The 20931-nt window shown below is 50.3% G+C and overlaps 1 protein-coding gene across 5 annotated transcripts in view; it reads right to left on the minus strand.

The window, feature by feature from the left end:
• Positions 1-20931, minus strand: part of PPP1R13B (protein phosphatase 1 regulatory subunit 13B) — a 90119-nt gene that overhangs the window by 1279 nt on the left and 67909 nt on the right. For 4 of the 5 annotated variants that reach the window (XM_077910737.1, XM_077910735.1, XM_077910736.1 and 1 more), the window contains exons 5-17: positions 18215-18316; positions 15870-16044; positions 14906-15102; positions 12846-12986; positions 9590-9770; positions 8164-8268; positions 6140-6309; positions 5269-5770; positions 3459-4225; positions 2676-2813; positions 2465-2598; positions 1605-1771; positions 536-735 (exon numbers count right to left, since the gene is read on the minus strand). In XM_077910737.1, coding sequence (XP_077766863.1) covers positions 536-735; positions 1605-1771; positions 2465-2598; positions 2676-2813; positions 3459-4225; positions 5269-5770; positions 6140-6309; positions 8164-8268; positions 9590-9770; positions 12846-12986; positions 14906-15102; positions 15870-16044; positions 18215-18316 — 2979 coding nt within the window. The remainder of the gene's footprint in view (positions 1-535; positions 736-1604; positions 1772-2464; positions 2599-2675; positions 2814-3458; positions 4226-5268; positions 5771-6139; positions 6310-8163; positions 8269-9589; positions 9771-12845; positions 12987-14905; positions 15103-15869; positions 16045-18214; positions 18317-20931) is intronic. The other variant, XM_077910734.1, reaches the window with a different exon arrangement.

The following is a 20931-nucleotide window of genomic DNA, read 5'->3' on the forward strand; positions in this document are numbered from 1 at the left end:
AGCCGTCAGGACGAGGCCGCGGCACGCCAAGCCCGAGGGTGCGCCCAGCGGCCGGGGTCCCTGGGCCGCTGTCCGGTCAGGCCGACACTCGGCGGCCGCCCCCCCTGAGACCCTGGCGCCCCCCGCTGGCTGCACCCCCACCCCAGGACAGCCTCTCCTAGGCCTTGGCGCTGCCTAAGACCTGCGGCCGTGGCCGAGAGGCTCCCTTCCCCGTCCAGGCCGGCGCCTCGGCCCGTGGGCCTTGGCGCCCAGGCACCTGCTCTGCCCCAGGGCTGACGCAGCTGTAAACGCCACAGAGGTAGTGACCGGCAGTCCCCCCACCCAGAGACGTTTCGGGATTGGCTGCTTGCCAAAGCTCCTGTGTCGGGGCGTTCGGGCTCAACAGGGTGCCCCCAGGGTGCGATCACGGGACCTCCCCATTCCCAGAGGTGGCGCTGAGGGCGGACAGGGGGTCGCCTGCAGGCTCTGTGCTCTCTGGGCCAGTAGGACAGGGATGGGACCGCGGGACCCCGAGCTGCGAGCTCCCAGTGCTTACCCCCAGCAGGTTCTTGGGCACGTAGCCCTCCCGGTCCCCAAGGCGAGCCCACCACCACTCAGTCTCGCTCTCGTCCTTGCGCCTCAGGATGGTGATGGCATCCCCCTCGTGGAAGGACAGCTCGTCGCTGTTCTGGGCCTCGTAGCCCCACAGAGCGTACACCACTCCTTTGTTCATCACGCCCAGCTTCTCCTGCACCCCTGGGACGAGAGGACGGCAAGCGGTCAGGGCGGGGCCCGCAGTCCCTTCTCCGCCCGCCAGGAGCCCACTACCGAGGGGCCAGGCCCGAGTGCTCGGTGTTCCTACTGGGGAGCCTAATGGCCCCCACCCGACAACTGCCACCAGTCGGTGACAAGGAAGCCGCGTGACTGCTCCTGGGTGTGGGGGCCCCCAACACTGGCAGAGCACCCCGCCAGCTCCTGCCCGCATGACTGCAGGGACCTGGATGGGCGGGTGACCTCCTGCTGCCCTCCTCCCGCACGGCAGTCACTGGGACTGTAGCCTCAGGGGCTTGGGGCCCGCTTTGGTTTGTCGCAGCGTCCCCAGGGTCTAGTGTGGGGCTGGGCACACAGGGTCTCGAGGTAGGTGTGCAGTGGACGCCCTGCAGCCGCCGAACCCATTCCAGGCCCCAGAAAGCCAGACGGTGGCGCTCGCGGCTTAACTAGAACAGGATGAGCCTCACTCCTCCTCGGTGGTCACCCCAGGCCGTGGGGGCGCTTCCACCCTGGCTCGGCCTGCAGCCGCCGCGGCAGGGCTTCAAGCCCTGGGGGGCTCCAGCAACGGACAGATGGGTGCTGCCCAGCCTCCGCCGCCCCCAGCTGCTCCACCCAGGGGGGCCATCTGCGCAGTGAAGCGCTGTGTTTTCAGCAATCTGGCAAAAACCTGACAACATGGATCTTCATAGGTTTTCAGGATGAGCCTAAGGGGCAGCGTGACTTCCATTCTCACGAGACTGCTGGGCCGCTCCCCAAGGGGAGCCAGGCCTCGCCCGGGGCCAGCAGCACCCCGCGCTGGCAGCCCTGCACCCAGGGGAGGGGCGTCGGCGCGGGCCAACCCCACCCCCGCGTACCATACAGGAACTGGGAGCACTGGATGTAGCCTTCCTCCATCTCTTCACACTTGTCCGCGGCAGTCTCGATGTCGCTGATGGTGGACGCAAAAATGGCGGCGCCGCTCTCCACCAGCTGTTTGCAGAGGTGGACGCTGTTGCAAGACGCGGCGCAGTGCAGTGGTGTCCTGGAAAGGAGAGCGGGTGACGACACCTCGAGGTACCGCCCAGGCTGGCCGGGGACCTCCAGGGACCTCCAGGGCCGTCCAGGGCCGGGCCAGGGCTCGAGCCCCACCGGTTTGCGTTGGTCTTTTGAACGGCATGGTTTCCCCTAACCCAGGGCAGACCGCAGGTGCACTGCCGAGTGGCCGGGGCCCCAAGGGACATCCCCACCGACAGCCCGGGCACACCTCGGCGGGGCGATGGTGGAAGGTGTTAGGCATATTTTGACACAATTTAAAAGACCCAAATGTTCAAACCCCACGGGCAGGTGCCTGAAGTTCCCAACGAAGCCTACAGGAGACCCAGGGCCCGCACAGCAGCAGGAGGGCCCTGTGGGCAGCCACACAATGTCCACCCAAAGCAGGACTCCGCTTCCCCTCTGCACCGGTCAGCGGTCGTTTAGAACCAGGGTAAGAGTAGCCATCTGCCAAAGGTGCAGCGCACAGCGTAACGTGATCAGGTCTACGAAAACCGCGATCAGACCTGTGCCTTTCACAAGAGAACCAGAGAGCTAGAGCCGGAGGCCCCGCGAGGCGGCCTGGGGTGACGTGCTGCACACGCCCACCCCTTCCTGCCTTTGCACCTCCCCATGTCCTGATGGTGCGGGGGGAGCGGGGGGCCACCTCCTACTGGAGACCAAGCGCCCTGGGGCCCCTCACCAGCCGTCGCTGTCCGCAGCGTTCACGTTGACCCCAAAGTCCAGCAGGAACTTCACGATGTGGTGGTGGCCGGCGCAGACGGCGTTGTGCAGGGGGGTGATCCCTTCGTCGTTGGGCTTGCTAGGGTCTTCCACCTAAGGGCACGGGGCACTCGTGAGCCCCACCTCTCAGCACAGGGGGCAGCTCTGGCCTGCGGCCACCCCCAGCTCACCTCATAGATGATCCTTTGCACCAGGTCGAACTCCCCTTCCAGAGAAGCATCGAGGAGCAGCGCCAGCGGATTGAACCGGACTCTCAGCCCATGCCCTGTGCGCTCCGAGTTCGGTTTCTTCAGGTTGGTCCGTTTGGTCTGCCAGGAAGGAAGGATGCTTTTGACTTAAAGGTCACGTGCCAGTGCACCAAGCCCTGGTGGACAGGAGGGACGGGGACGGAAGCCTTGGCTAGTGTGTACTCCCAGCAGCACTGAGCAGCCCCTGGCATCAAAAGGCACGCCCACTCGCAGGCCCAGCCAGGCCCACTGTGCCTTGCCCAGAGCGCTGGGGAGAGCTGCTCAGGGGCTGGCCCCGGCTCTTCAGGGCACCCGTGCTGGGGAGTGAGGTGGGTGACAGTCAAGCTCAAGAGCCGGCCACTCATTCCTACCAACTACAGCGGACTCTCACTTCCTCCTCTCTGCTCCACCAACACTGACTTCCCACCAGAGGGTTCTGTCTAGAAGGTTCTTCTCCCCGTTGCCTGCACTTCAAATTCCAGCCACAGCTTCCCCTCCTCGGGGAAATCTAACTGGGTCCTCTAGAGAGAGCTCTGAAGCCCTGTGCTTCTTCAGAGCCCCAGCTGTGTACTGATGTACTGCCCTCCCCCTCGGCCTCAGTGGGGACAGGGACGACAGTCTGGCAAGCCCCATTGCCCCCAGCGCTACGGCTAACACGGGCAGGTCCTCCACAAACACTGGCTGGCCGAGCAGGAAGCCGTGGCCCTGGTCTAGGACGACACCCACCGTAGAGGCTCCTGGCGGGGGCACAGCGGGGGGCAGTGGTTGGGGGTCCTGGTCTTCCCCTGGTGAGGGGGCCTCGGCCCCAGGGCTGGGGACCTGCTCTGTGGATGGGGCTGTGGCCACGTTGTTGTTGTCATCCTCGGCGGGCTCAGCGGTTTGGTGGGTGCTCTGGGGACAGATGAGGCCCTCCGGTTCAGGGGAAGGGAGCTCATTATCATTGGCGTCCGAAGATGGGGCAGGCTCAGCGGGGAGCGGGGCTGTGGGCTGGGCAGGGCTGGCCTCTCCCAGATTCCCGTTGGTGTTTCCATTGTCCACGTCGGCCAGGGTGCCCATGAAGTCCTGTGAGGGGCTGGGCTGGTAGAAAGGGGTGCCCTCCATGCCTCCTGCCAGGGTGTTGAAGCGCTGGTATAGCAGCTTCTGGATGTTGGGCCCACCGGGCCCCTCGGGCTCCGTGATGGAGCTGCGCTTCTTCAGGGGCCGCGGCGCGTTGGCCAGCTTCCTGCGCAGAGCCTCTAGGTCGGCGTCGCTCTGGTAGCGCAGCGGGGAGTGCACGATGGGTGTGAGTTTGGTGGGGCTGAGCGGCCGTGGCAGGCTCTCCACAGTGCCGGTGCCGCTGTCTCCGGGCGGGGCTGGGCTGTCCTGCTCTGGCTCTTTCTCAGCACTTTCTGAAGGCGGCTGGGACTGCGATGCACTTGTGGCCAGCGACCCGTGAAGAAACGGTAGTGGCGAGGGGGACGTTGAGCCGGACGGTAACACGGGTTTGCCGTACACTGGAGGAGACAGGACAGGGACAACTAAGTCCCTGTGATTGCAGGGCTGTGGTGCTGCTGAGGCCTACTCTTAAATCCCCCAGGAACCCTCTGTTCAAACCCCCCACACCGACCCCTTTTGGAATGTAGAGTGTCTCTCTTACTGATTTTTACGTTTGGGCTTCTAGAGTTTGGGCTTTTTCAAACAGAAGAAAAAGAGTGGTTGCAGACCCAACCTTCCCAAACCAACCCTCCTTGTTTTCTGTCCAAGGAGGAAGACACCATCTCTACAGAGCATGTGACCCTCAGGTTCAGTCTCATGCTGTGAAACACAGGCTGCTTTGGACAGGAAGGCTCTGCCTGCAGGCCCAGGAGCTGTGGAGAACGGGGCCAGAGTCCTGCCACAAGCAAGCAGTGAGCTTCCGCTGGGGCTTGGGGGAGCTGGGCACTCCTACGAGTCTGGAAGCACACGCCCAAGAATGTGTATGGAGGCCCTAGCCCAGCCTGACCCGCAGGACCCTGGTGGGCTGGTCACAGTCACCACCTGCCCTGGTATGCATGAAGCCAGGCTCTGTTCTCTCACCTGCCTTCCTAGAACACCTCAGCTCCCAGGGCTGATTGCCCCTCACCACATCAGGGCTCTTCTCCTCTGTGGACTCTGGGGTAGCACCCCCCCACCCCTCAGCATACACATCCTTGCCTTCCCTCCAGGGGCTTGGCTCAGCTACTGCCAGGGTGGCGAGAAGACCACATCTGGGCAGAGCCCCCTCAGCAACCCCTGGAAAGCTCCTGCACAAGTTTCCATGAAGCAGGAGAAAGAGAGGAATTTCTAGGAGCTGGGCTACCCAAATACCACAGGGAGGCAGGTACTTAGATAGGAAGGGAGAGCTCCGTGTGTGTCATCTTTTACCCCAATCTCACACAGACATCTGAGGCCACACTGTACGTAAGAATCCAAGTTTTAATCCTAAATAGTATGTGGCCCAAACGTAAGACTATGGGTTGGCATTTTAAGGAAAAGTATAGTTCGTTAGCCCCAAGAGAAAAGGACAAACCCACTGTACCTGCTTTAACAGACTTATTTAAAGTGCTGTGCACTGCGGGCTGGTAATTCTTAGGAGGTGTGGCTTGCTGGAGGTACATGGAGTATATGGAACTTGAATTCACTGTCTGGGGTCCTTTCCTGGGGGACTGTGGCCTTGACCCTTTATCAGCCAGAAAGGGCCTAATGGCCACAGTCAGTGGGAGTTCGGGTTTGCTGTCACCAGCTGGAAATGCAGGAGGCCCTGCTGGCGGGTATGTGGGACTCGGTGGCACGGAAATCCTCTGCTGGATCTGCTGTGAGGAACCCGGAGGGTGGCTGCTGCCCGTGGGGGGCAGTGGGGCGGGTTTCTGACGACTGGACAGGCCTGCGCTGGGCCTGGGCAAGCTGCCTTCCTTCCTCCTCTCCAGGGAGTTTGTGGAGCCAGGGCCAACGGGAGCAGGACTTGGGTACGTCCCATAGCTCGGAGGCAGCTGCTTGCCGACACCAGGGATGGGGGGTGGCACTTTACCAATCTCGATGCCCTAAATTTAGATGTTAAGAAGAAACACAAAGTCACCCTTTTAAAAGTTAAGCAAATTTCTATCCATAGTCATTAGAGAATACAAAGTAGGACTTGTAATCCTTCCAATTAGAAGGCGACCAGGCACAGGACACAGTGTGGGAATCAAACACGGCAGGGCCTGGTGCCCATCTGCAACAGAACAATCCTGACCACAAAGCATTACACCTGCACACCACTCAGCTGGCTCAGGGTCCTTGAACTTCTTCAGATGTGGTCATATTTAGACACTAACAGGATTAATTTGCTTCATGACACCTGTCACCCCTTAGATGAAGATGAAGGCAGAAATGATATTGTTGGTGTTTTGTGATAAAGACAAATGGCCTACCAGCTTCTCTGTGGCTCCTAAAGCTGACAAGGGCGTCGGCTGGCTTGAGACAGCCCCCTGCTTGAGGGGACCCTCCATGCTTGGGTCTTTCCAGTCCATACTGCTGATCTGCGTGGGCTTCACTGAAGAGCTGGTATTCTGTTTCAATGTTGGCCAGTTTCCATCATTGGCTTGAAAAGAACACAGAATTTGAATAAAATTTTTCTTGAAATTAGTTGAAGCAAGCACCTAATAACCCTCGGCCAGAAGCAAAGATCATCTTCTGGGAGATCATATCCTGATGGGGGCTCCATGAACCAGGCGGCTGACCGCCCCCCTCCCCACACACAGGCTGGTACACAGCAAACCCGAGGGTGGTGTATGCTGGTGAGGCATCTCTCTCATGTGTACAGAGACTCGATGACCATGCACGGGGCTGCTGCGACCCAGGTGAGGGGCCAGCGGACCGTGGAAACCTTCCCAGGCCCCTATCTAAATACAGGTCAAATCCACTACATCAACACCAATAAATAAAATAAGCATCGGCCCTTACTTTTCAAACATGACTTATAAAACCAATTACATACAGCAATTTAAAAAATTTATCTTTTGACTTCATAACAGGTTAGACCTGTACTACTTGCACATTAAAGGAAGAATTTGGCTTTAATTTGTTAGAATAATTCAAGATCACAAGAGGCCAGTACAAATTCCCATTGATTGGAGTAGCAAACTATCATTCTGTTGCAGTGATTAGAAAGCTAGTCGAACCCGTGTTTTTAGGAAAGCTGCTGAAAATATGCTCTTTTGTTGTTTTTAAACAAAGCATTTTCCAAACTGAGAAAGGGTGCAGAAGCAATCCCTCCTAGCAGTCATAGTGACATAAGTTACAGCATCTGCAGGAGTCCGGTTCTAGCCAGACTCAGGCTCCCATTCTCTCCACGGCAGGCACCGATGCAGGACTGGGCTGAAGTGGGAAAGACCGCAGCCATCAGCCACATGGAACCGACAGAAATCAGCCCTCTGACAGGAACAGCACTTCCTCTTTCCTCCCCCCACCACCCAGCACGAGCAGCAGGGAAATCGCTCTTCTTAGAGCAACAGTGCCTGCACCAAGAACTGCGACTCAGGAGACAGTCTGAGTAAATGCCCACAGGTGCTCTGAGAACAAGCCCAGAGGGTGCCTCTCGTGCAGCGAGGGGGGCAGAGCCTCAGAGCGCCCTTGCTGGGCCCGGTCGGGGCAGTCTCCCACTGCTCCAGGCAGCAGGGTCCAGAATGGTTCTGGCCAGACTGCAAGGGTGCTGGCGAGGCATTCCAAGGCCCCAGTCCAAACTACCACCTTGCTCCGCATGATTGGTCTGCCTCTTCCAGGCAAGAAGTGTGTGTGCCTTCATGTTCCATTGGTTGTACCTTAGAACTGGGGGACGTGTGGCCAGAAGCACATGGGTTCACCAAGGATACATGGAGGTGGCCACTCTGGGCTGATGGGGAAACAGAGCCCCAGCCAACTTGCGGGGGGGGGGGGGGGGGGGAGGGCCAGCCCCAGGGGCCTCAAGGAGTGTGGCCAGCAGCTGCTTCTGAACTCCACAGCGATGGGAGGTTTTATGGACATCAGCCACAAAGGGACTGAAGATAGGACTGGGAATTTCCTTCCTCAGGGTGAGGCAGGGGGTGCAGAAGAAAGATCACTTATTTGCATGATAAAAGATTATAATGCAATGGTTATCTTCAAGTATGATGGGAGGTTCTTGTATAGGAGCCAAATCTGAAGTCCTTAATGAACTCAGAAAAAAAATCATCTTAATTTCTTAAAAATAAAATAAAAAAACCCCTTGCTGTGCAGCACCTGTGAAACCCTTCCTGGGGAGGAGCTGGTATGTGTGGTCCAGCCCAAACTCCACACCTGTCTACTGAAGGAAATGTGGAATTTTTTCCAAGTCTAGATGGGATGAGCAGACCTTTGTCAGTTTGGAAAACAAATGATTGCTGATTTAGCAGCATCAGAGAGGGCCAGAGTCCCCCACTGGGCCTGCCAGCCGACATACGGTTTGCAAACGGGTTTGCAGAGTGCCCTGAGGAGTTGCAGTCAGGCCCGACGTCGAGGTCTGATACTGTCCACAAGCCAGTCACTCTGGGCTTCCCATGGCCATCTGTGTGACATGGAACCAGAAGGACAGTTGACAGCATGAGTCAGAGTCCCCCCAGGGAGATTTCTCCTCCCAGCTCCAGGTCTGGGCCAAGATTCTGTCCCCCGTGTGGGGGGTGCGCACGCCTGCCTGTGTCCAATCATCTTACACCATAGTGGAAAGACCTAGGCGATGGCTGAACTGTGGGACACATTCTCCGGGCCCTGGCAATGCCTGCGAGGCGGCCCAGCACACATCCACAGAGAAAGGGGGATGGGAGCTGTCCTCGGCTCAGGAAGCATGTAAAATGAAGTCGGCAGAGAAGTAGCTGGCTGTGCTAATAATCTGCCATTGGAACAGATATATCTACTCCCACTGTAGGGTGGTTCAAACTCTAAGTAAGAGCTTCCCCAAGAAAGCTGCCATTAGAGATTCGCACGGACCATGCGCTCCTTGTAGCTGCTGAGACACAGTCGTGGAGAGAGCTGAGCCGGGGTGAGAAGAAGCCCTGTGCCCCACTGCAGGAGGGGCAGACCTGTTGCTGCTCAGACTAGGTGCCAGGCAAGGGAACACGAGCAAACAGGAGACTGCACGGATCTACCACGAAACTTGAAATCACCCCTCAGGACAGCTCAGTGAAGGAACGCTGCACAGCAGTACTGCACTCCCAGAGTCTGTGTGTTACGGGGAAATGTGCCAGCACAGCATAAAGAAGTCTCACTGCAAAGAAGCTCTGCTTCTTAATGTTTAGAAACAACGACCTTCTTCTGAGCAAGGAGAGGAGACTCTCTGAAGCACCTGACCTGCCCTTGCTTGGGAAGCATCCCATCGGGAGAGCTACGCGGCAGCACGGTGCTGGTCACAGCACATGGTTCAGTGCAGCCAAGGGTCAAAGTGATGGTCTGTAGACTTCTAGATCAATCGTGACTATGCTGAGCAGTGGAAGGAAAGAGCAGCCCCAGTGCACTGCTTATGGAGAGGCTGCACCTCTGCCCAGGCATGCCTGTGCTGGCAGGAGCAGCAAGCTCAAATGCCCTCACGGGTAAACAAAACCCATGGCATGAGAGGATCGGGTCTTAAGTAATTCATGTTTGAAAAGCCACACAGTAAAGACATTCAGCTCAATAAAGAGAAAAAAAAATGTGTTCTCAATGTGGGGTCATATCATTACTGTGGTGGCACACAACTCCCACACACTGCCCAGAAGACAAAGTGCTTTGGGGGAGTCTAAGGGTGGGCAGAGCCTGGGGTGCACTGTGGGGGCCTCTTCTGAGGCTGCTGACCTCCAGGGCTCCCCTTCCCTGTTCAGTTGCTCTCCCCCAAGGTGAGGACCCAGGCCACTCACCGGATTTGGATCTTCCATGGGCAGCACTCGAGGCAATAGTGAGAGACTGGGGCTTTACAGGGTCCCCTGGGACGGAATAGCTGCCGGCACTGGGAACCTGGATATAAGGCCCCACTGCAGCAACCCTGCCGGGTGTGCTCAGCGGCGACTGTGGTGACGATGTGCCATTCACACGGCTCAGCTATAAAACGAGAAGAAATGAGAGTTAAGATTCCCCTAAATTAAAAGAAATCATAGTGTGACAGTCTGCTCTCTCATTTGTTTATTTTTAAGATTTCATTTATTTATTTGACAGAGTGAGAGTGAGCATGTGCACACAAGTAGGCAGAGGGGCAGAGAGAGAGAGGGAGAAGCAGACTCCCCACTGAGCAGAGAGCCTGACACGGGGCTCCATCCCAGGATCCTGAGATCATGACCTGAACTAAGGCAGACAATTAACCGAGTGAGCCACCTAGGCGCCCTAGACTGCTCTCATTTGAGCCGCCCACTAAATAATGTGCCCTTAGGAAGCTCTATCACCCTGAAAAATCAGCACCTAGAAAGGGCAAGCGTCGAAAGAAGGGCCACAACCCAAATCCTATCTGAGTGATTCTCTCTTTGATAACTTCTACCCATCTGTGAGCCGAGAGAGACAAGAGCTAACGGCAGAACAGAACAGCTTCCAGGACACCTCCATGGAGCCCTCTTACCTGGGGGATGCTCTCCCTCCCCTAGGTGAGCAGAGCCTTCAGTCAAAGCCTGGGCTCTGAGCCTGGCTTCAAACCCTGCCTTGCCGCTTACTCACTGTGCTGCCTTGGGCAAGTGCAAGTGACTTAGTGTCTCTAAACCTCTGTGCCCATGTCCGTAAAGTCAAGATAAGGCTTCCTGTAAGGACTGAACAAGCCATGCAGGGCACAATGACAGGGCCTGGCACCAGGTGAGGCTCTGGCAAGATCCCTGAAGACAGCTCTGCCATTCTCAGCAAGGACGCCACAAGAACAGTGATCACGTAATGCTGCCTAACAAGAGGGTCCATACCAGGGATCTAACAGGAGAATCACTGATACCTCACAGGCCCCCACATACGCTGTGAGAGATCCATAAGCTCCTAGAATTGTTTGCAAAATTCTGCATACATGAGCATATCACTTTGGGGAGAGGGTCCAGGACTTTCACAACTGCCCAAAGGTGCCTAAGACCTGTGGGTGGAGCCACATCTCTGCAGAGTCACCAATTTCTTCAAGAAGATCACCTGAACGATCAGGTGGAAGGCAAGAAGTCACGTTTCCCTAGCCATCTGTGACACTTAATTTTAGGTGTCAACTTGTGAAGCCATGGTACCAGATATTTGGTCAAACGTGTCTGGATGTTGCTGTGAAGATATGTTTTACCTAAGACTGACATTTAAATCAATAGACTGAATGAAGCAGATCGCCCTCCATATGTGGGTAGGCTGCATTCAACAGGTCAAAGGACTTGAGAGGCAAAGACTGAGGTGCTCAGAGAAAGAAGGAAGTGGCCTGCAGATAACCTGCCGCCCTGAGCAGTAGCACCCAGAGTCCCCTGTGTGTCCAGGCTGCAGAGTTCAGGGGCACAGCCACCACAACCATGCAAGCCAATCACTTAACGTCAATCTCCGCACTTATCAATCAGTCTCCCTATGCCTCCTCGTTCCATCTCCCAGAAGAGCCCTGACTGATAGAGCACAACTAAAGAACGCTGTGTGAGCAAGTGTGGAGAGCACGCACACAGTTGCTCATTGAGAGAAAAAGGAAAGCGGTTATTTGAAAACAGAGTGACACAGATTACCCACTGACCCTCTGGTTAAAAACAAGAGGAGACTGATCTATAAATAAAGCCTTTCCCTGACACTACCTCTTATGACACGCAAACTAGTGGCAATGGCCTCTTCCTCTGGCACCCTCCTAACCCACCCACCCCTGGCAAAGCCCAGACGCCCACACTGGCCTCTCGAGAGCTGCTTTCAGAGCAGCAGCAGCAGCTGACCAGAGGCCACTTGTCACATTGGGAAAGCACCAATTACTGGCTGTGGCTGAGGGTCCCAGCTAGCTCATGGCTGCTCCCCTGACTCGGGCTCTGCATGCAGGCACTGCTTCCTTCAAACCCTGACGCCACTAGTGATGTCCAGCCACATATGGTGCACAGCGGTCCCTTCTCCCACAAACTCTGAGGATGCTCGTGCTCAGTGAAATGCCAAGAGTAATGGCAGGACTGGGGGACACCTAGCCTGGCGAAGGGCCAGAGGCCCTGGGACATGCATATTATACAGAAGCTGCTAAAGGAGTGAGGTAATGACCTGGGAAGATACCTATGTTGCAGTTAAAACAAAAAATGAGGAGAACAGTGTGGATGATATCATTCCTACAATTCCATTTTCAATTAAAAATTAAATACTGGGACACCTAGGTGGCTCAGAGGTTGAGCATCTGCCTTTGGCTCAGGGCCTGATCCCGGATTCCTGGGATCGTGTCCCACATCAGACTCCTTGCTTGGAGCCTGCTTCTCCCTCTGAGTCTCTGCCTCTTTTAATGTGTCTCTCATGAATAAATAAAATCTTAAAATAAAATTAAATACCTTTTCATCTTTATTAAGCAAAAGACTAGAATCATTAAAACTATCATCCTTGGAGAATGTGAACAGGGTGGAAAGGACTTTCACATTTTCCTTCAATTATTTCTGTACTGTTTTCATTTTTCAGAGCATTTATTACCTTTGAAAGTCAAAATACCAAAAAAAAAAAAAAAAAAAAAAAAGGTCAAAATACCAAACAAAGCTTTTTAAAAGACACTAACCCCTTACATAGCACTTTGCTTGAGAGTTTACAAAGCCCTTCCATGGGGGTTATTCTAAGAATCCACACGACTGCTGGGGCAGGGAGGACATCTCAGTTTATAGCGAGGACACGAGTCTACACAGGTCAAGGAATATGCCCACATGGCACGGCTTACAGTGGTAGAGTATAACACCAGAGCCAGAGTGTCACCCAGGGAGGGGACAGGACTGCATGGGGGCCAAGGGGCGGGGAACACCAGCTGTGGCTGTGGACAGTGCTGGTTTGGATTCCAGACACCAGGAAATAAACGTAGCTTTGGAAAGAGAGCTTTTTGCTATCATTTTTTTCTATGGTTTATGGCCAATGTATGTTTTATCAGCTGTGGTAAATCAGGAGAGCAAAATGCCATTATAGTGAAGATGTACAATTGTGTGCTGAATCATTTTTAGTTTATCTCACACAAATATTTTCTTTCTCACATGCCTGAATTTTCTTCCCATAAAGACGTTCACGCAGTTCATTGATCCGCTTGTCCATGACAGCCACCTCCATGTTGCGTTTATTTAAGAGTTCCTTCTGCTGCTGGAGCTTTGAAGTCTGTTCCTGGTTAAGCTGGTTACGAATCTGAAAATAAAAATACAACTTTCATGATTTGCATTAAACAGTCAAATGCTCATTTCCAGGGAAAGTAAAACAAGAAGAAAAAGCAACATCAAGTACTTATGTGTATCTGTATATATGCACTGTCTCCCCTGTGCTATTTCACAGCTATAGCACAGATGAGGCCAGAACAGCTTTTCTATTTCCAGAGCGACTGGTGCCAGCAATGAATGCAAGACACCATGACCATGGCCCCTGGGAAGGCATGTCACGGACACCCACATGGAGCATGTCCTCTAGAGATCAGAGGACAGGTGTCTGCTCCACTCCACACAGTGCACTGAATGAACATCTTACGTGGAGGCAGCAGGAAATTTATAAGAGATGGTCTCGTCTGCCTGCTGGAATGTACGGGTATTATTCTAGCAGATGGTAACCAGCACTTAAAAAAACAAATGAACCACAGAAGGCATCCATGTGCACTGTAAGGTTAAGGCTTATTAAGTTCCTCCAGGGGCACACGTGTACTAGGAACACTCACATGTGTGCACCAGACAGGAGACAACATGAACTTTGCAGCCTAGACTCTAGTCAGGAAGCTTGCAAATGGATACATTTAAGCAAATATCCTACATTAATCACACCTCACCACAAATATCCTTAAAAACTTTTGGGGCACTTGGGTGGCTCAGTTGTTAAGTGTCTACCTTTAGCTCAGGTCATGATCTTGGGGTCCTAGGATCGAGCCCCACTCAGTGGGGAGCCTGCTTCTCCATCTCCCTCTGCTACTCTCTGGCTCTCAAATAAATAAAATAAAATAAAAAACTCTGTATTTTTAACAATTGCTTAAAATTCCTACATTTTATTTCTATGCACCTATGTTAGAGAACTTAATGGCAACAAAAGCATTTTACTCTCTGTAATTAAATATTTTCATTTCATAAAATAGAATAATTTTTCTGCCAAGTGCTAACAGAACTGTAGAACTTCTTTGTGGCTTGGAAAATCACCTGCTGAATAACTTCTGAGAAATGGAAATCTTGAGGGCTGTTCTGAACTGAATGTCTGTGTCCTCCCCAAACCTATAAGTTGCCCTAACCTTCAAGGTGATAGTATGGGGAGGTGGGGCCTCTGGGGTGAGCAGGCTGAAATGAGGTTCTGAGGGTGGAGTCTCCATGATGGGGTTAGTGCCCTTATAAGATGAAGGAGAGGAACCAAACTGTGAGGACACAGCAAGAAGCCAGGAAGCAGACTCTCACCAGGAACCTGATCCTGGACCCAGGCCCGGGAGCTGTGAGAAATCAGTGTCTGTGCTTCAGTCCCCCAGGCTGTGCAGGTCTGTCAGAGTGGCCCCAGCTTAGTGGAACAAGGATGTAACAACAGGCATCTATCTCATCAAAACACAGTGAACACAGAGACCTTGAATATCATTCTAAAGCTTAATTTTTTCCCTAGTTCATTACATTGTCAATTAAATTCTGTACTGAATTTCTTTACTGAAAACATGCTAAATGCAAGATGCCAGTCACAAAAAAAAATATTGTATGATTTGCTCATATGAAATTTCCAGAATAGGCAAATCCAGAGAAATAGAAAGTAGATTCATGGTTACTTAGGGATAGGGGGTGGTGGGGTGATGGCAAAGAGGCACGTGGCTTCTTTTGGGGGTGATGAAGATGTTCTAAAGCTGACTGTGGTAGCGGATGCAAAACTCTATGAAGATACTAAAAACCACCTAATTGTACACGGTATATGGGTGTATTGTATGCCATATGAATTATATCTTAAAGCTGTTTTAAAAACTCTTTGTAGTAAGCACAGTTTGTGCCTACTATTACCCTAGAAGCCATTCACTTGTCTCCACTTTCTGAGGTTTCGGCCCACATTAGGAAGAAAGCCTGAGAGATGCTTAACGTCAGTGTTCCCCAAACCCTGCGAGTCACCTGTAGCTCCTGGCACAGTCTCTTCAACTCCGCTGCTGCTGGTCCTGCCAGCTTGCCACTGTAAGACTGGAGCCCGCTCAGCTTGCCTCTCTTTAAATCTTCCAGTTGCTGACTGAGCTGATCAACTCGTAAAATTGCAGTCTGTACTTCCTGCTTCTTTTCCTGGAACATGGCGCTGAACCTTTCTATCTCAGCAGCTATAATTTCCCAGCAATAAAGAAAAAAACATATCTTAGTTGATAGTCTTTTTTTTTTTTTCTTCTGCAGAGTATTTTGTTATTTTGGCTTTGTGATTTCTTCATTTCAATACATTCAACTCTAGTGTCATCTAGTGCCAGACTTTGGGGGGAGAACTGTGATATGCATAATCCAACACACTTTTCAATAAGCCTCTGGAACACATGATGTGACTGCCCACATGGCAAACTTTATGTGCAGTGACTACTGGATATTCTTTAGTGAGGGCAACCCGTCCAGAGGCTAGCTTGGCCAGGCCACTTAGGAATCCCAATGCAGCCACAGAGCAAAGGCTTTGTAAGGGCAGGTATCCAATCTGTCTTGCTTGTCACTGTAACACAAAGTAGGCACTAAACGAATTGATAATAAAACAACAAAGAATCCACACACACAAAAAGAAAAAGTGAGCATTTGTATGGTTTATCTTACTACCCAGATGAAGTTCAAGCTGTTCAATTAAAATAGATCCTCATAATGAGTGCAGTCTCATGGCCCTGCAACCCCAGCCCAGAGGGCAGCTAATAAATTACAAATGCAACCAAGGACCTTCCCAAACCACTTAACCTAACTGATCCTGTTCTTTTAGATGCAGGTAACAGAGCAAAACCTCAGTGCACTTCCTATAGCAGGATCTGGCACCAGTCTGTGTCTGAAAGTGTCCGTAGCTGGACTCTTTCATTTTATCCATGTCTGAGCATGGGTAATGAGGGAGGCTGCGCAAGCGTACACAGATTGCCGTTCATAATTTTGCTGTAGTCTACTTGTCCTCTCATGGCGCGGATTTTCTTCAGCTTATTTTCCTGGGCTTCGACTCGTTCTTTCAATTTCTGAAGCTTCTCATTCTCAGAAATAGACTGCTGCTGGCGGCGCTCCTGCTGCTTTAAGAAATGTAAACGCTGCTCCTGGGAAAAGAGAGAAACAGGGAAATGCGAGATCTGAAGCATGTGATCACGGTCATACATGTAGATGGTTCGAGTGGCTCCCAATGGATCACCCATCTTAATGAATATTAGAGAAATGCTTGCGCAATCTCGCAAACACCAGCCCACACAGAGCCAACACTACTGGGCACATATCAGTGAGAGTCTGAGATGTTTCCAAGTGCATTTTACTAGGCATGCTGACCTACACCGCTTGGTTTATCAAGATGCTTCCTCAGAACATCTCCCAGCAGGAGAACGTCAAGTCTGTGTGTCACATGCACTCATATACGATCTCCTCTCCTTCCTGTCTGGGAAGCCCCATCCAGCCCTAGTTTCCTGCTTGTCAGGTCAACGTTTCCTGCTGCCACAAAGCAGCTTCCCAAGGTCCCTTAGTTACCTCTTTAAGGAAATGGGCACTGACCAGCACAGGGTCTTATGTTGAAAACAGACAAGGTGATCAGTAAGGAAAAAAAACCTCTAATTTGCTAGGTAACCATGGATAGTCAAGAAGTGCTTGTTTTCTTTAGGGATAGTTTCTTCAAAACTAATGAAAAAGGGCAAAAAAAAAAACAAAGAAAAAAGAAAAAAGAAAAAGGGCAGCCCTGGGTGGCACAGCGGTTTAGCACCGCCCACAGCGTGATCCTGGAGACCCTGGATGGAGTCCCATGTCAGGCTCTCTGCATGGAGCCTGCTTCTCCCTCTGCCTGTGTCTCTGCCCCCCACCCCTGTCTCTATGAATAAATAAATTAAAAAAAATTTTTTTTTAAAGACCGATTTCTTTAAAAAAAAGAAAACTAATGAAAAATTCTGCAAACAAGAACAAGACAGTCCTAAAATAAAAATATGTACAGGGACACCTGGGTGGCTCAGAGGTTGGGCGTCTCCCTTTTCCTCAGGGTGTCCCACATTGGGCTCCCTGCATGGAGCCTGCTTCTCCCTCTGCCTGTGTCTCTGCCTCTCTCTGTGTCTCTCATGAATAAATAAATAAAATCTTAAAAAAAATAAATATATGCAGTACTCTTCAATAGCCTTTTTCCTATTCATATAAAAACACGCTTTGAGGGTAACAGTGGACATAAAATACTCATGGTCCCACACATAGACATAAAATAGACCAAAGTAAAGAGGATTAAGTGTGACAATGCAAGTCACACATTGCATTCTAAAGTAAGGAAACACATATACTTGAATATGTGAAGCACATACTTGTGTTAGATTTAACTTATCATTTACACTGCAGAAAATACCCAAGAATCTTTTTATTAGTAATACTCGGGATCAATATTTGGAAAGAAAAAGCTAAACTAGAAATGTTATAATTGCATAATACTATGTACATTTCATCCTAGAAATCTTATTAATGGGATAAAATACTTCCCAATTTACTTAACTCTTATTTTTTATTCTTGTAAATCCAATAAAATTTGCAAGACAACTTTTAAAAACAAATTCAATTTATGCTGTTACATATCCATGAACAAGTGACTAGTACAATGAATTCTATGCCCACTCAGTAAGTGAGAAAAGTGGTTCTCAGGCAACTCTCTCTCTGAGGAAGCAACCCTGGCAGAAATGTTTACGTATTTTCTTTATCTCACAGTTTTTCACAGCAGTTTCAGAACATTCAAAATCATTACAACATGAATACTCTCCAGCATGCGTAAGTGATAGGTCTGATTTTTTTAGTCCATGACAAGAATAATTTCAAATCTTGTCACAGCATTTCAACGACAAACGCAGAACTCAGTGTACATAAAAAGTGTTAACTCCCCTGCATCGTAATAAACCAAACAAACTCTGTGTAGTGGCATAAAGGGAAGCCTGGATAACCCACTGTCATTGTCTCAGGGGCCCATGAACAGTGTCTTCATCCAAATTTTATCTCCAGTTGATGAATGAAGGTCAACCATTTCCTATTCTGGGGAGTCTGAATATGCGAGTCAAGAGTCCTGTTCTGATACCTTCCTAACTTCAAGAAGCTGCAGTACTCATTTATCGTTACGGAAGAGATCACAAAGACAGAAAGACACTGTTCAATACTTTCGTAACATGGTTCAAGTGGTATCCGTGAATGCAGTAACTCCCATCTAAAATAACCGCCGAAGAACACTCTTTTTGAACATTTTCCCACCTCTGCTTTACAACTCACCTTGGCAACCAACATTTGCTGCTGATTTTCAATTTGCTGTTGTTGCCTAGCTGCCATATCCTGGAGCTCTGAGAGGGTGAGTTCTACACGTGGATTTCCAACCTACAGGGAACAAAACATGCTCAGGCTAGAATGTAGGTTTATCTGCATATCTGCATAATTATTCTTCTCTAGTGTCAGAACACATACACATCAGGATCTTAAAATAGATTCCCTTCTAGAAGTTAGGATAATACTATTTTTTAAAAAAGATTTTATTTATTCACAAGAGACAGAGAGAGAGAGAGAGGCAGACATAGGCAGAGGGAGAAGCAGGTTCCCTTCGGGGAGCCCAATGTGGAACTCAATCCCAGGACCCTGGGATCATGCTCTGAGCCAAAGGCAGATGCTCGACCACTGAACCATCCAGGCGCCCCTAGAAGTTAGAATAATACAAAATAATTGTACATAAGAACTATTTTTGGATCCCTGGGTTGCTCAGTGGTTTAGCGCCTGCCTTTGGCCCAGGGCACAATCCTGGAGTCCCGGAATCGGGTCCCGCATTGGACTCCCGGCATGGAGCCTGCTTCTCCCTCCTCCTGTGTCTCTGACTCTCTCTCTCTCTCTTTCTCTATCATAAATAAATAAATCTTTAAAAAAAGAACTATTCTTACTTGTTGACAGCTTTTATTAAGTAACAGCTTTTTAAACAACTAGATACTATATTAAAAAGGGACCCACCTTATAGGAATGCAAACTGATACAGCCACTGTGGAATGCTGGAGTTTCCTCAAAAAATTATAAATAGAATTACCATTGGGGTAACTGGGTGGCTCAGTCGATTAAGCATCTGACTCCTATAGCCATTCAGGTCATCATCCATCTCAGGGTCTCAAAATCAAGCCTTATGTCAGCACAGAGCCTGCTTAAGATTCTCTTGCTCCCTCTCCCTCTGCCCCTCCCCCACCTCTCTTTTCATGCTCTTTCTTAAAAAAAAAAAAGAATAAATTAAAAATAAACAAAAATAGAATTAGCATATGATATAGTAATTCCACTACTGGGTATTTACCCAAAGAGTACGAAAACACTAATTCAAAAAGATATATTGACCCCTATGTTTATAACAGCATTATTTATAAAAGCCATTATTTATACAGAAGCAACCCAAATGTCCACTGTCTTTATGAATGCATAAAGAAGATGTGGCCTGAATTCAGTGGACTACTGCTCTGCCACAAAGAAGAAGGAAACTTTGCGATTTGCACAACATGGATGGAGCTAGAGAGTATAATGCTAAGTAAAATAAGTCTGAGAAAGACAAATACCATATGATTTCACTCACGTGTGGAGTTTAAGAAACGAAACAAAGGAACAAAGACAAAAGAGACAAACCAGAAAACAGACTCTTAACCACAGAGTACAAACTGATGGTTACCAGGGGGGAGGAGGGGAAAAAGGTGATGGGAATTAAGAGGACACTTATTTTGTTGAGCCAGGTCATGGATAGAAGTGTTAAATCCTTACATTGTACACCTGAAACTAATACTGCAACTCTGTATGTTATCTGGAATTAAAAAACAAAATAAGAGACCCAACTGAGCAAATTTTTGCAGAAGTGTATTAAAAAGGACATTCCTCTTTTCCTCTTTTGGACTGGTTATTTAAGGGTATATCTGAATAAATGGGGATGTCACATGTTTTGAAGACACACCACCTAAAGTGTGTAGGTGACACTAGAGGACAAATGTCATCTTCATTGCCACCTGGTCTTGAGAAGCTGAAATATAGAGAAAATTCTAAAAATACAAACACCTCATTAAAAACACCATAATTTACCTCAAGGATTGACCTGTTATCGACAGAATTATATATGGGAAATGAATACAAAAAGGTAAAATCTAGAAGAGTGGTAACTGGTAGAATTGGAAGGAATGTTCCTATTCTCTGTTAATGATGATAAATAATAGCATCAGGCATTTTTATTGTGCTTATCACGTGCCACACACTGGTCTAGGTACCTTCTATTAGTGAATTCATCTGAGCCTCACGGGGACACTATCATTTAAGTACTACTGTATCCCCGGTCCAGAGATGAGAAAACAAGCACAGAGTAGTTCACACAATCTGCCACAGGTCAGACTGCACATGCAGCAAAGCAGGACACAGAGTCCTCGGCTTCCAACATCAGTAAAGCACACTCTTCTTAAGCACACGCACACTACCTGTGTGTAACCACCATGCTGGGCATGTTACATGCATTATATGACCTAAGCTTCAGAACACATCTGTGTGGAGAGCAGAGGAGGCCCACTCAGGGCGAGGAACCGCAGGGGAAAGGTGAAGAGACGGGTGTAGGGCACAGCACTGACGAGGGAGCAGAGCCCCAGTCCCAGCCACGCCCGTCTTCCTCCCGTCCCTTCTGTGCTGACCATGGCGGCCGACAGTCCCTCCCTAGACCACTGCTCTCCAACTAGGTTCATCTGTACCCTCAGGAACCCTTTTAACTTCCCTACTTCTGTGACCTCTGTTCCACCGACTCCAGGCTTCCCCAGATCTTAAGGTATTCAAGCACATTCTTGAAAAATGGAATCAGAATTTGTTCAACAATCTCAACTGGAACCCCCACCCTGTTTCCTGAGGAAACAATATGGAGCAAGCCCCTTTTCAAAAGTAGACACTGGAAACTGCCAAACTACAGAAACTTCCATTTGAAAAGAAATTCGTTTATTCCCCACCCC

The sequence above is a fragment of the Canis aureus genome, chromosome 9 (genome assembly GCF_053574225.1).
Source record: "Canis aureus isolate CA01 chromosome 9, VMU_Caureus_v.1.0, whole genome shotgun sequence".
Lineage (NCBI taxonomy): Eukaryota > Metazoa > Chordata > Mammalia > Carnivora > Canidae > Canis > Canis aureus.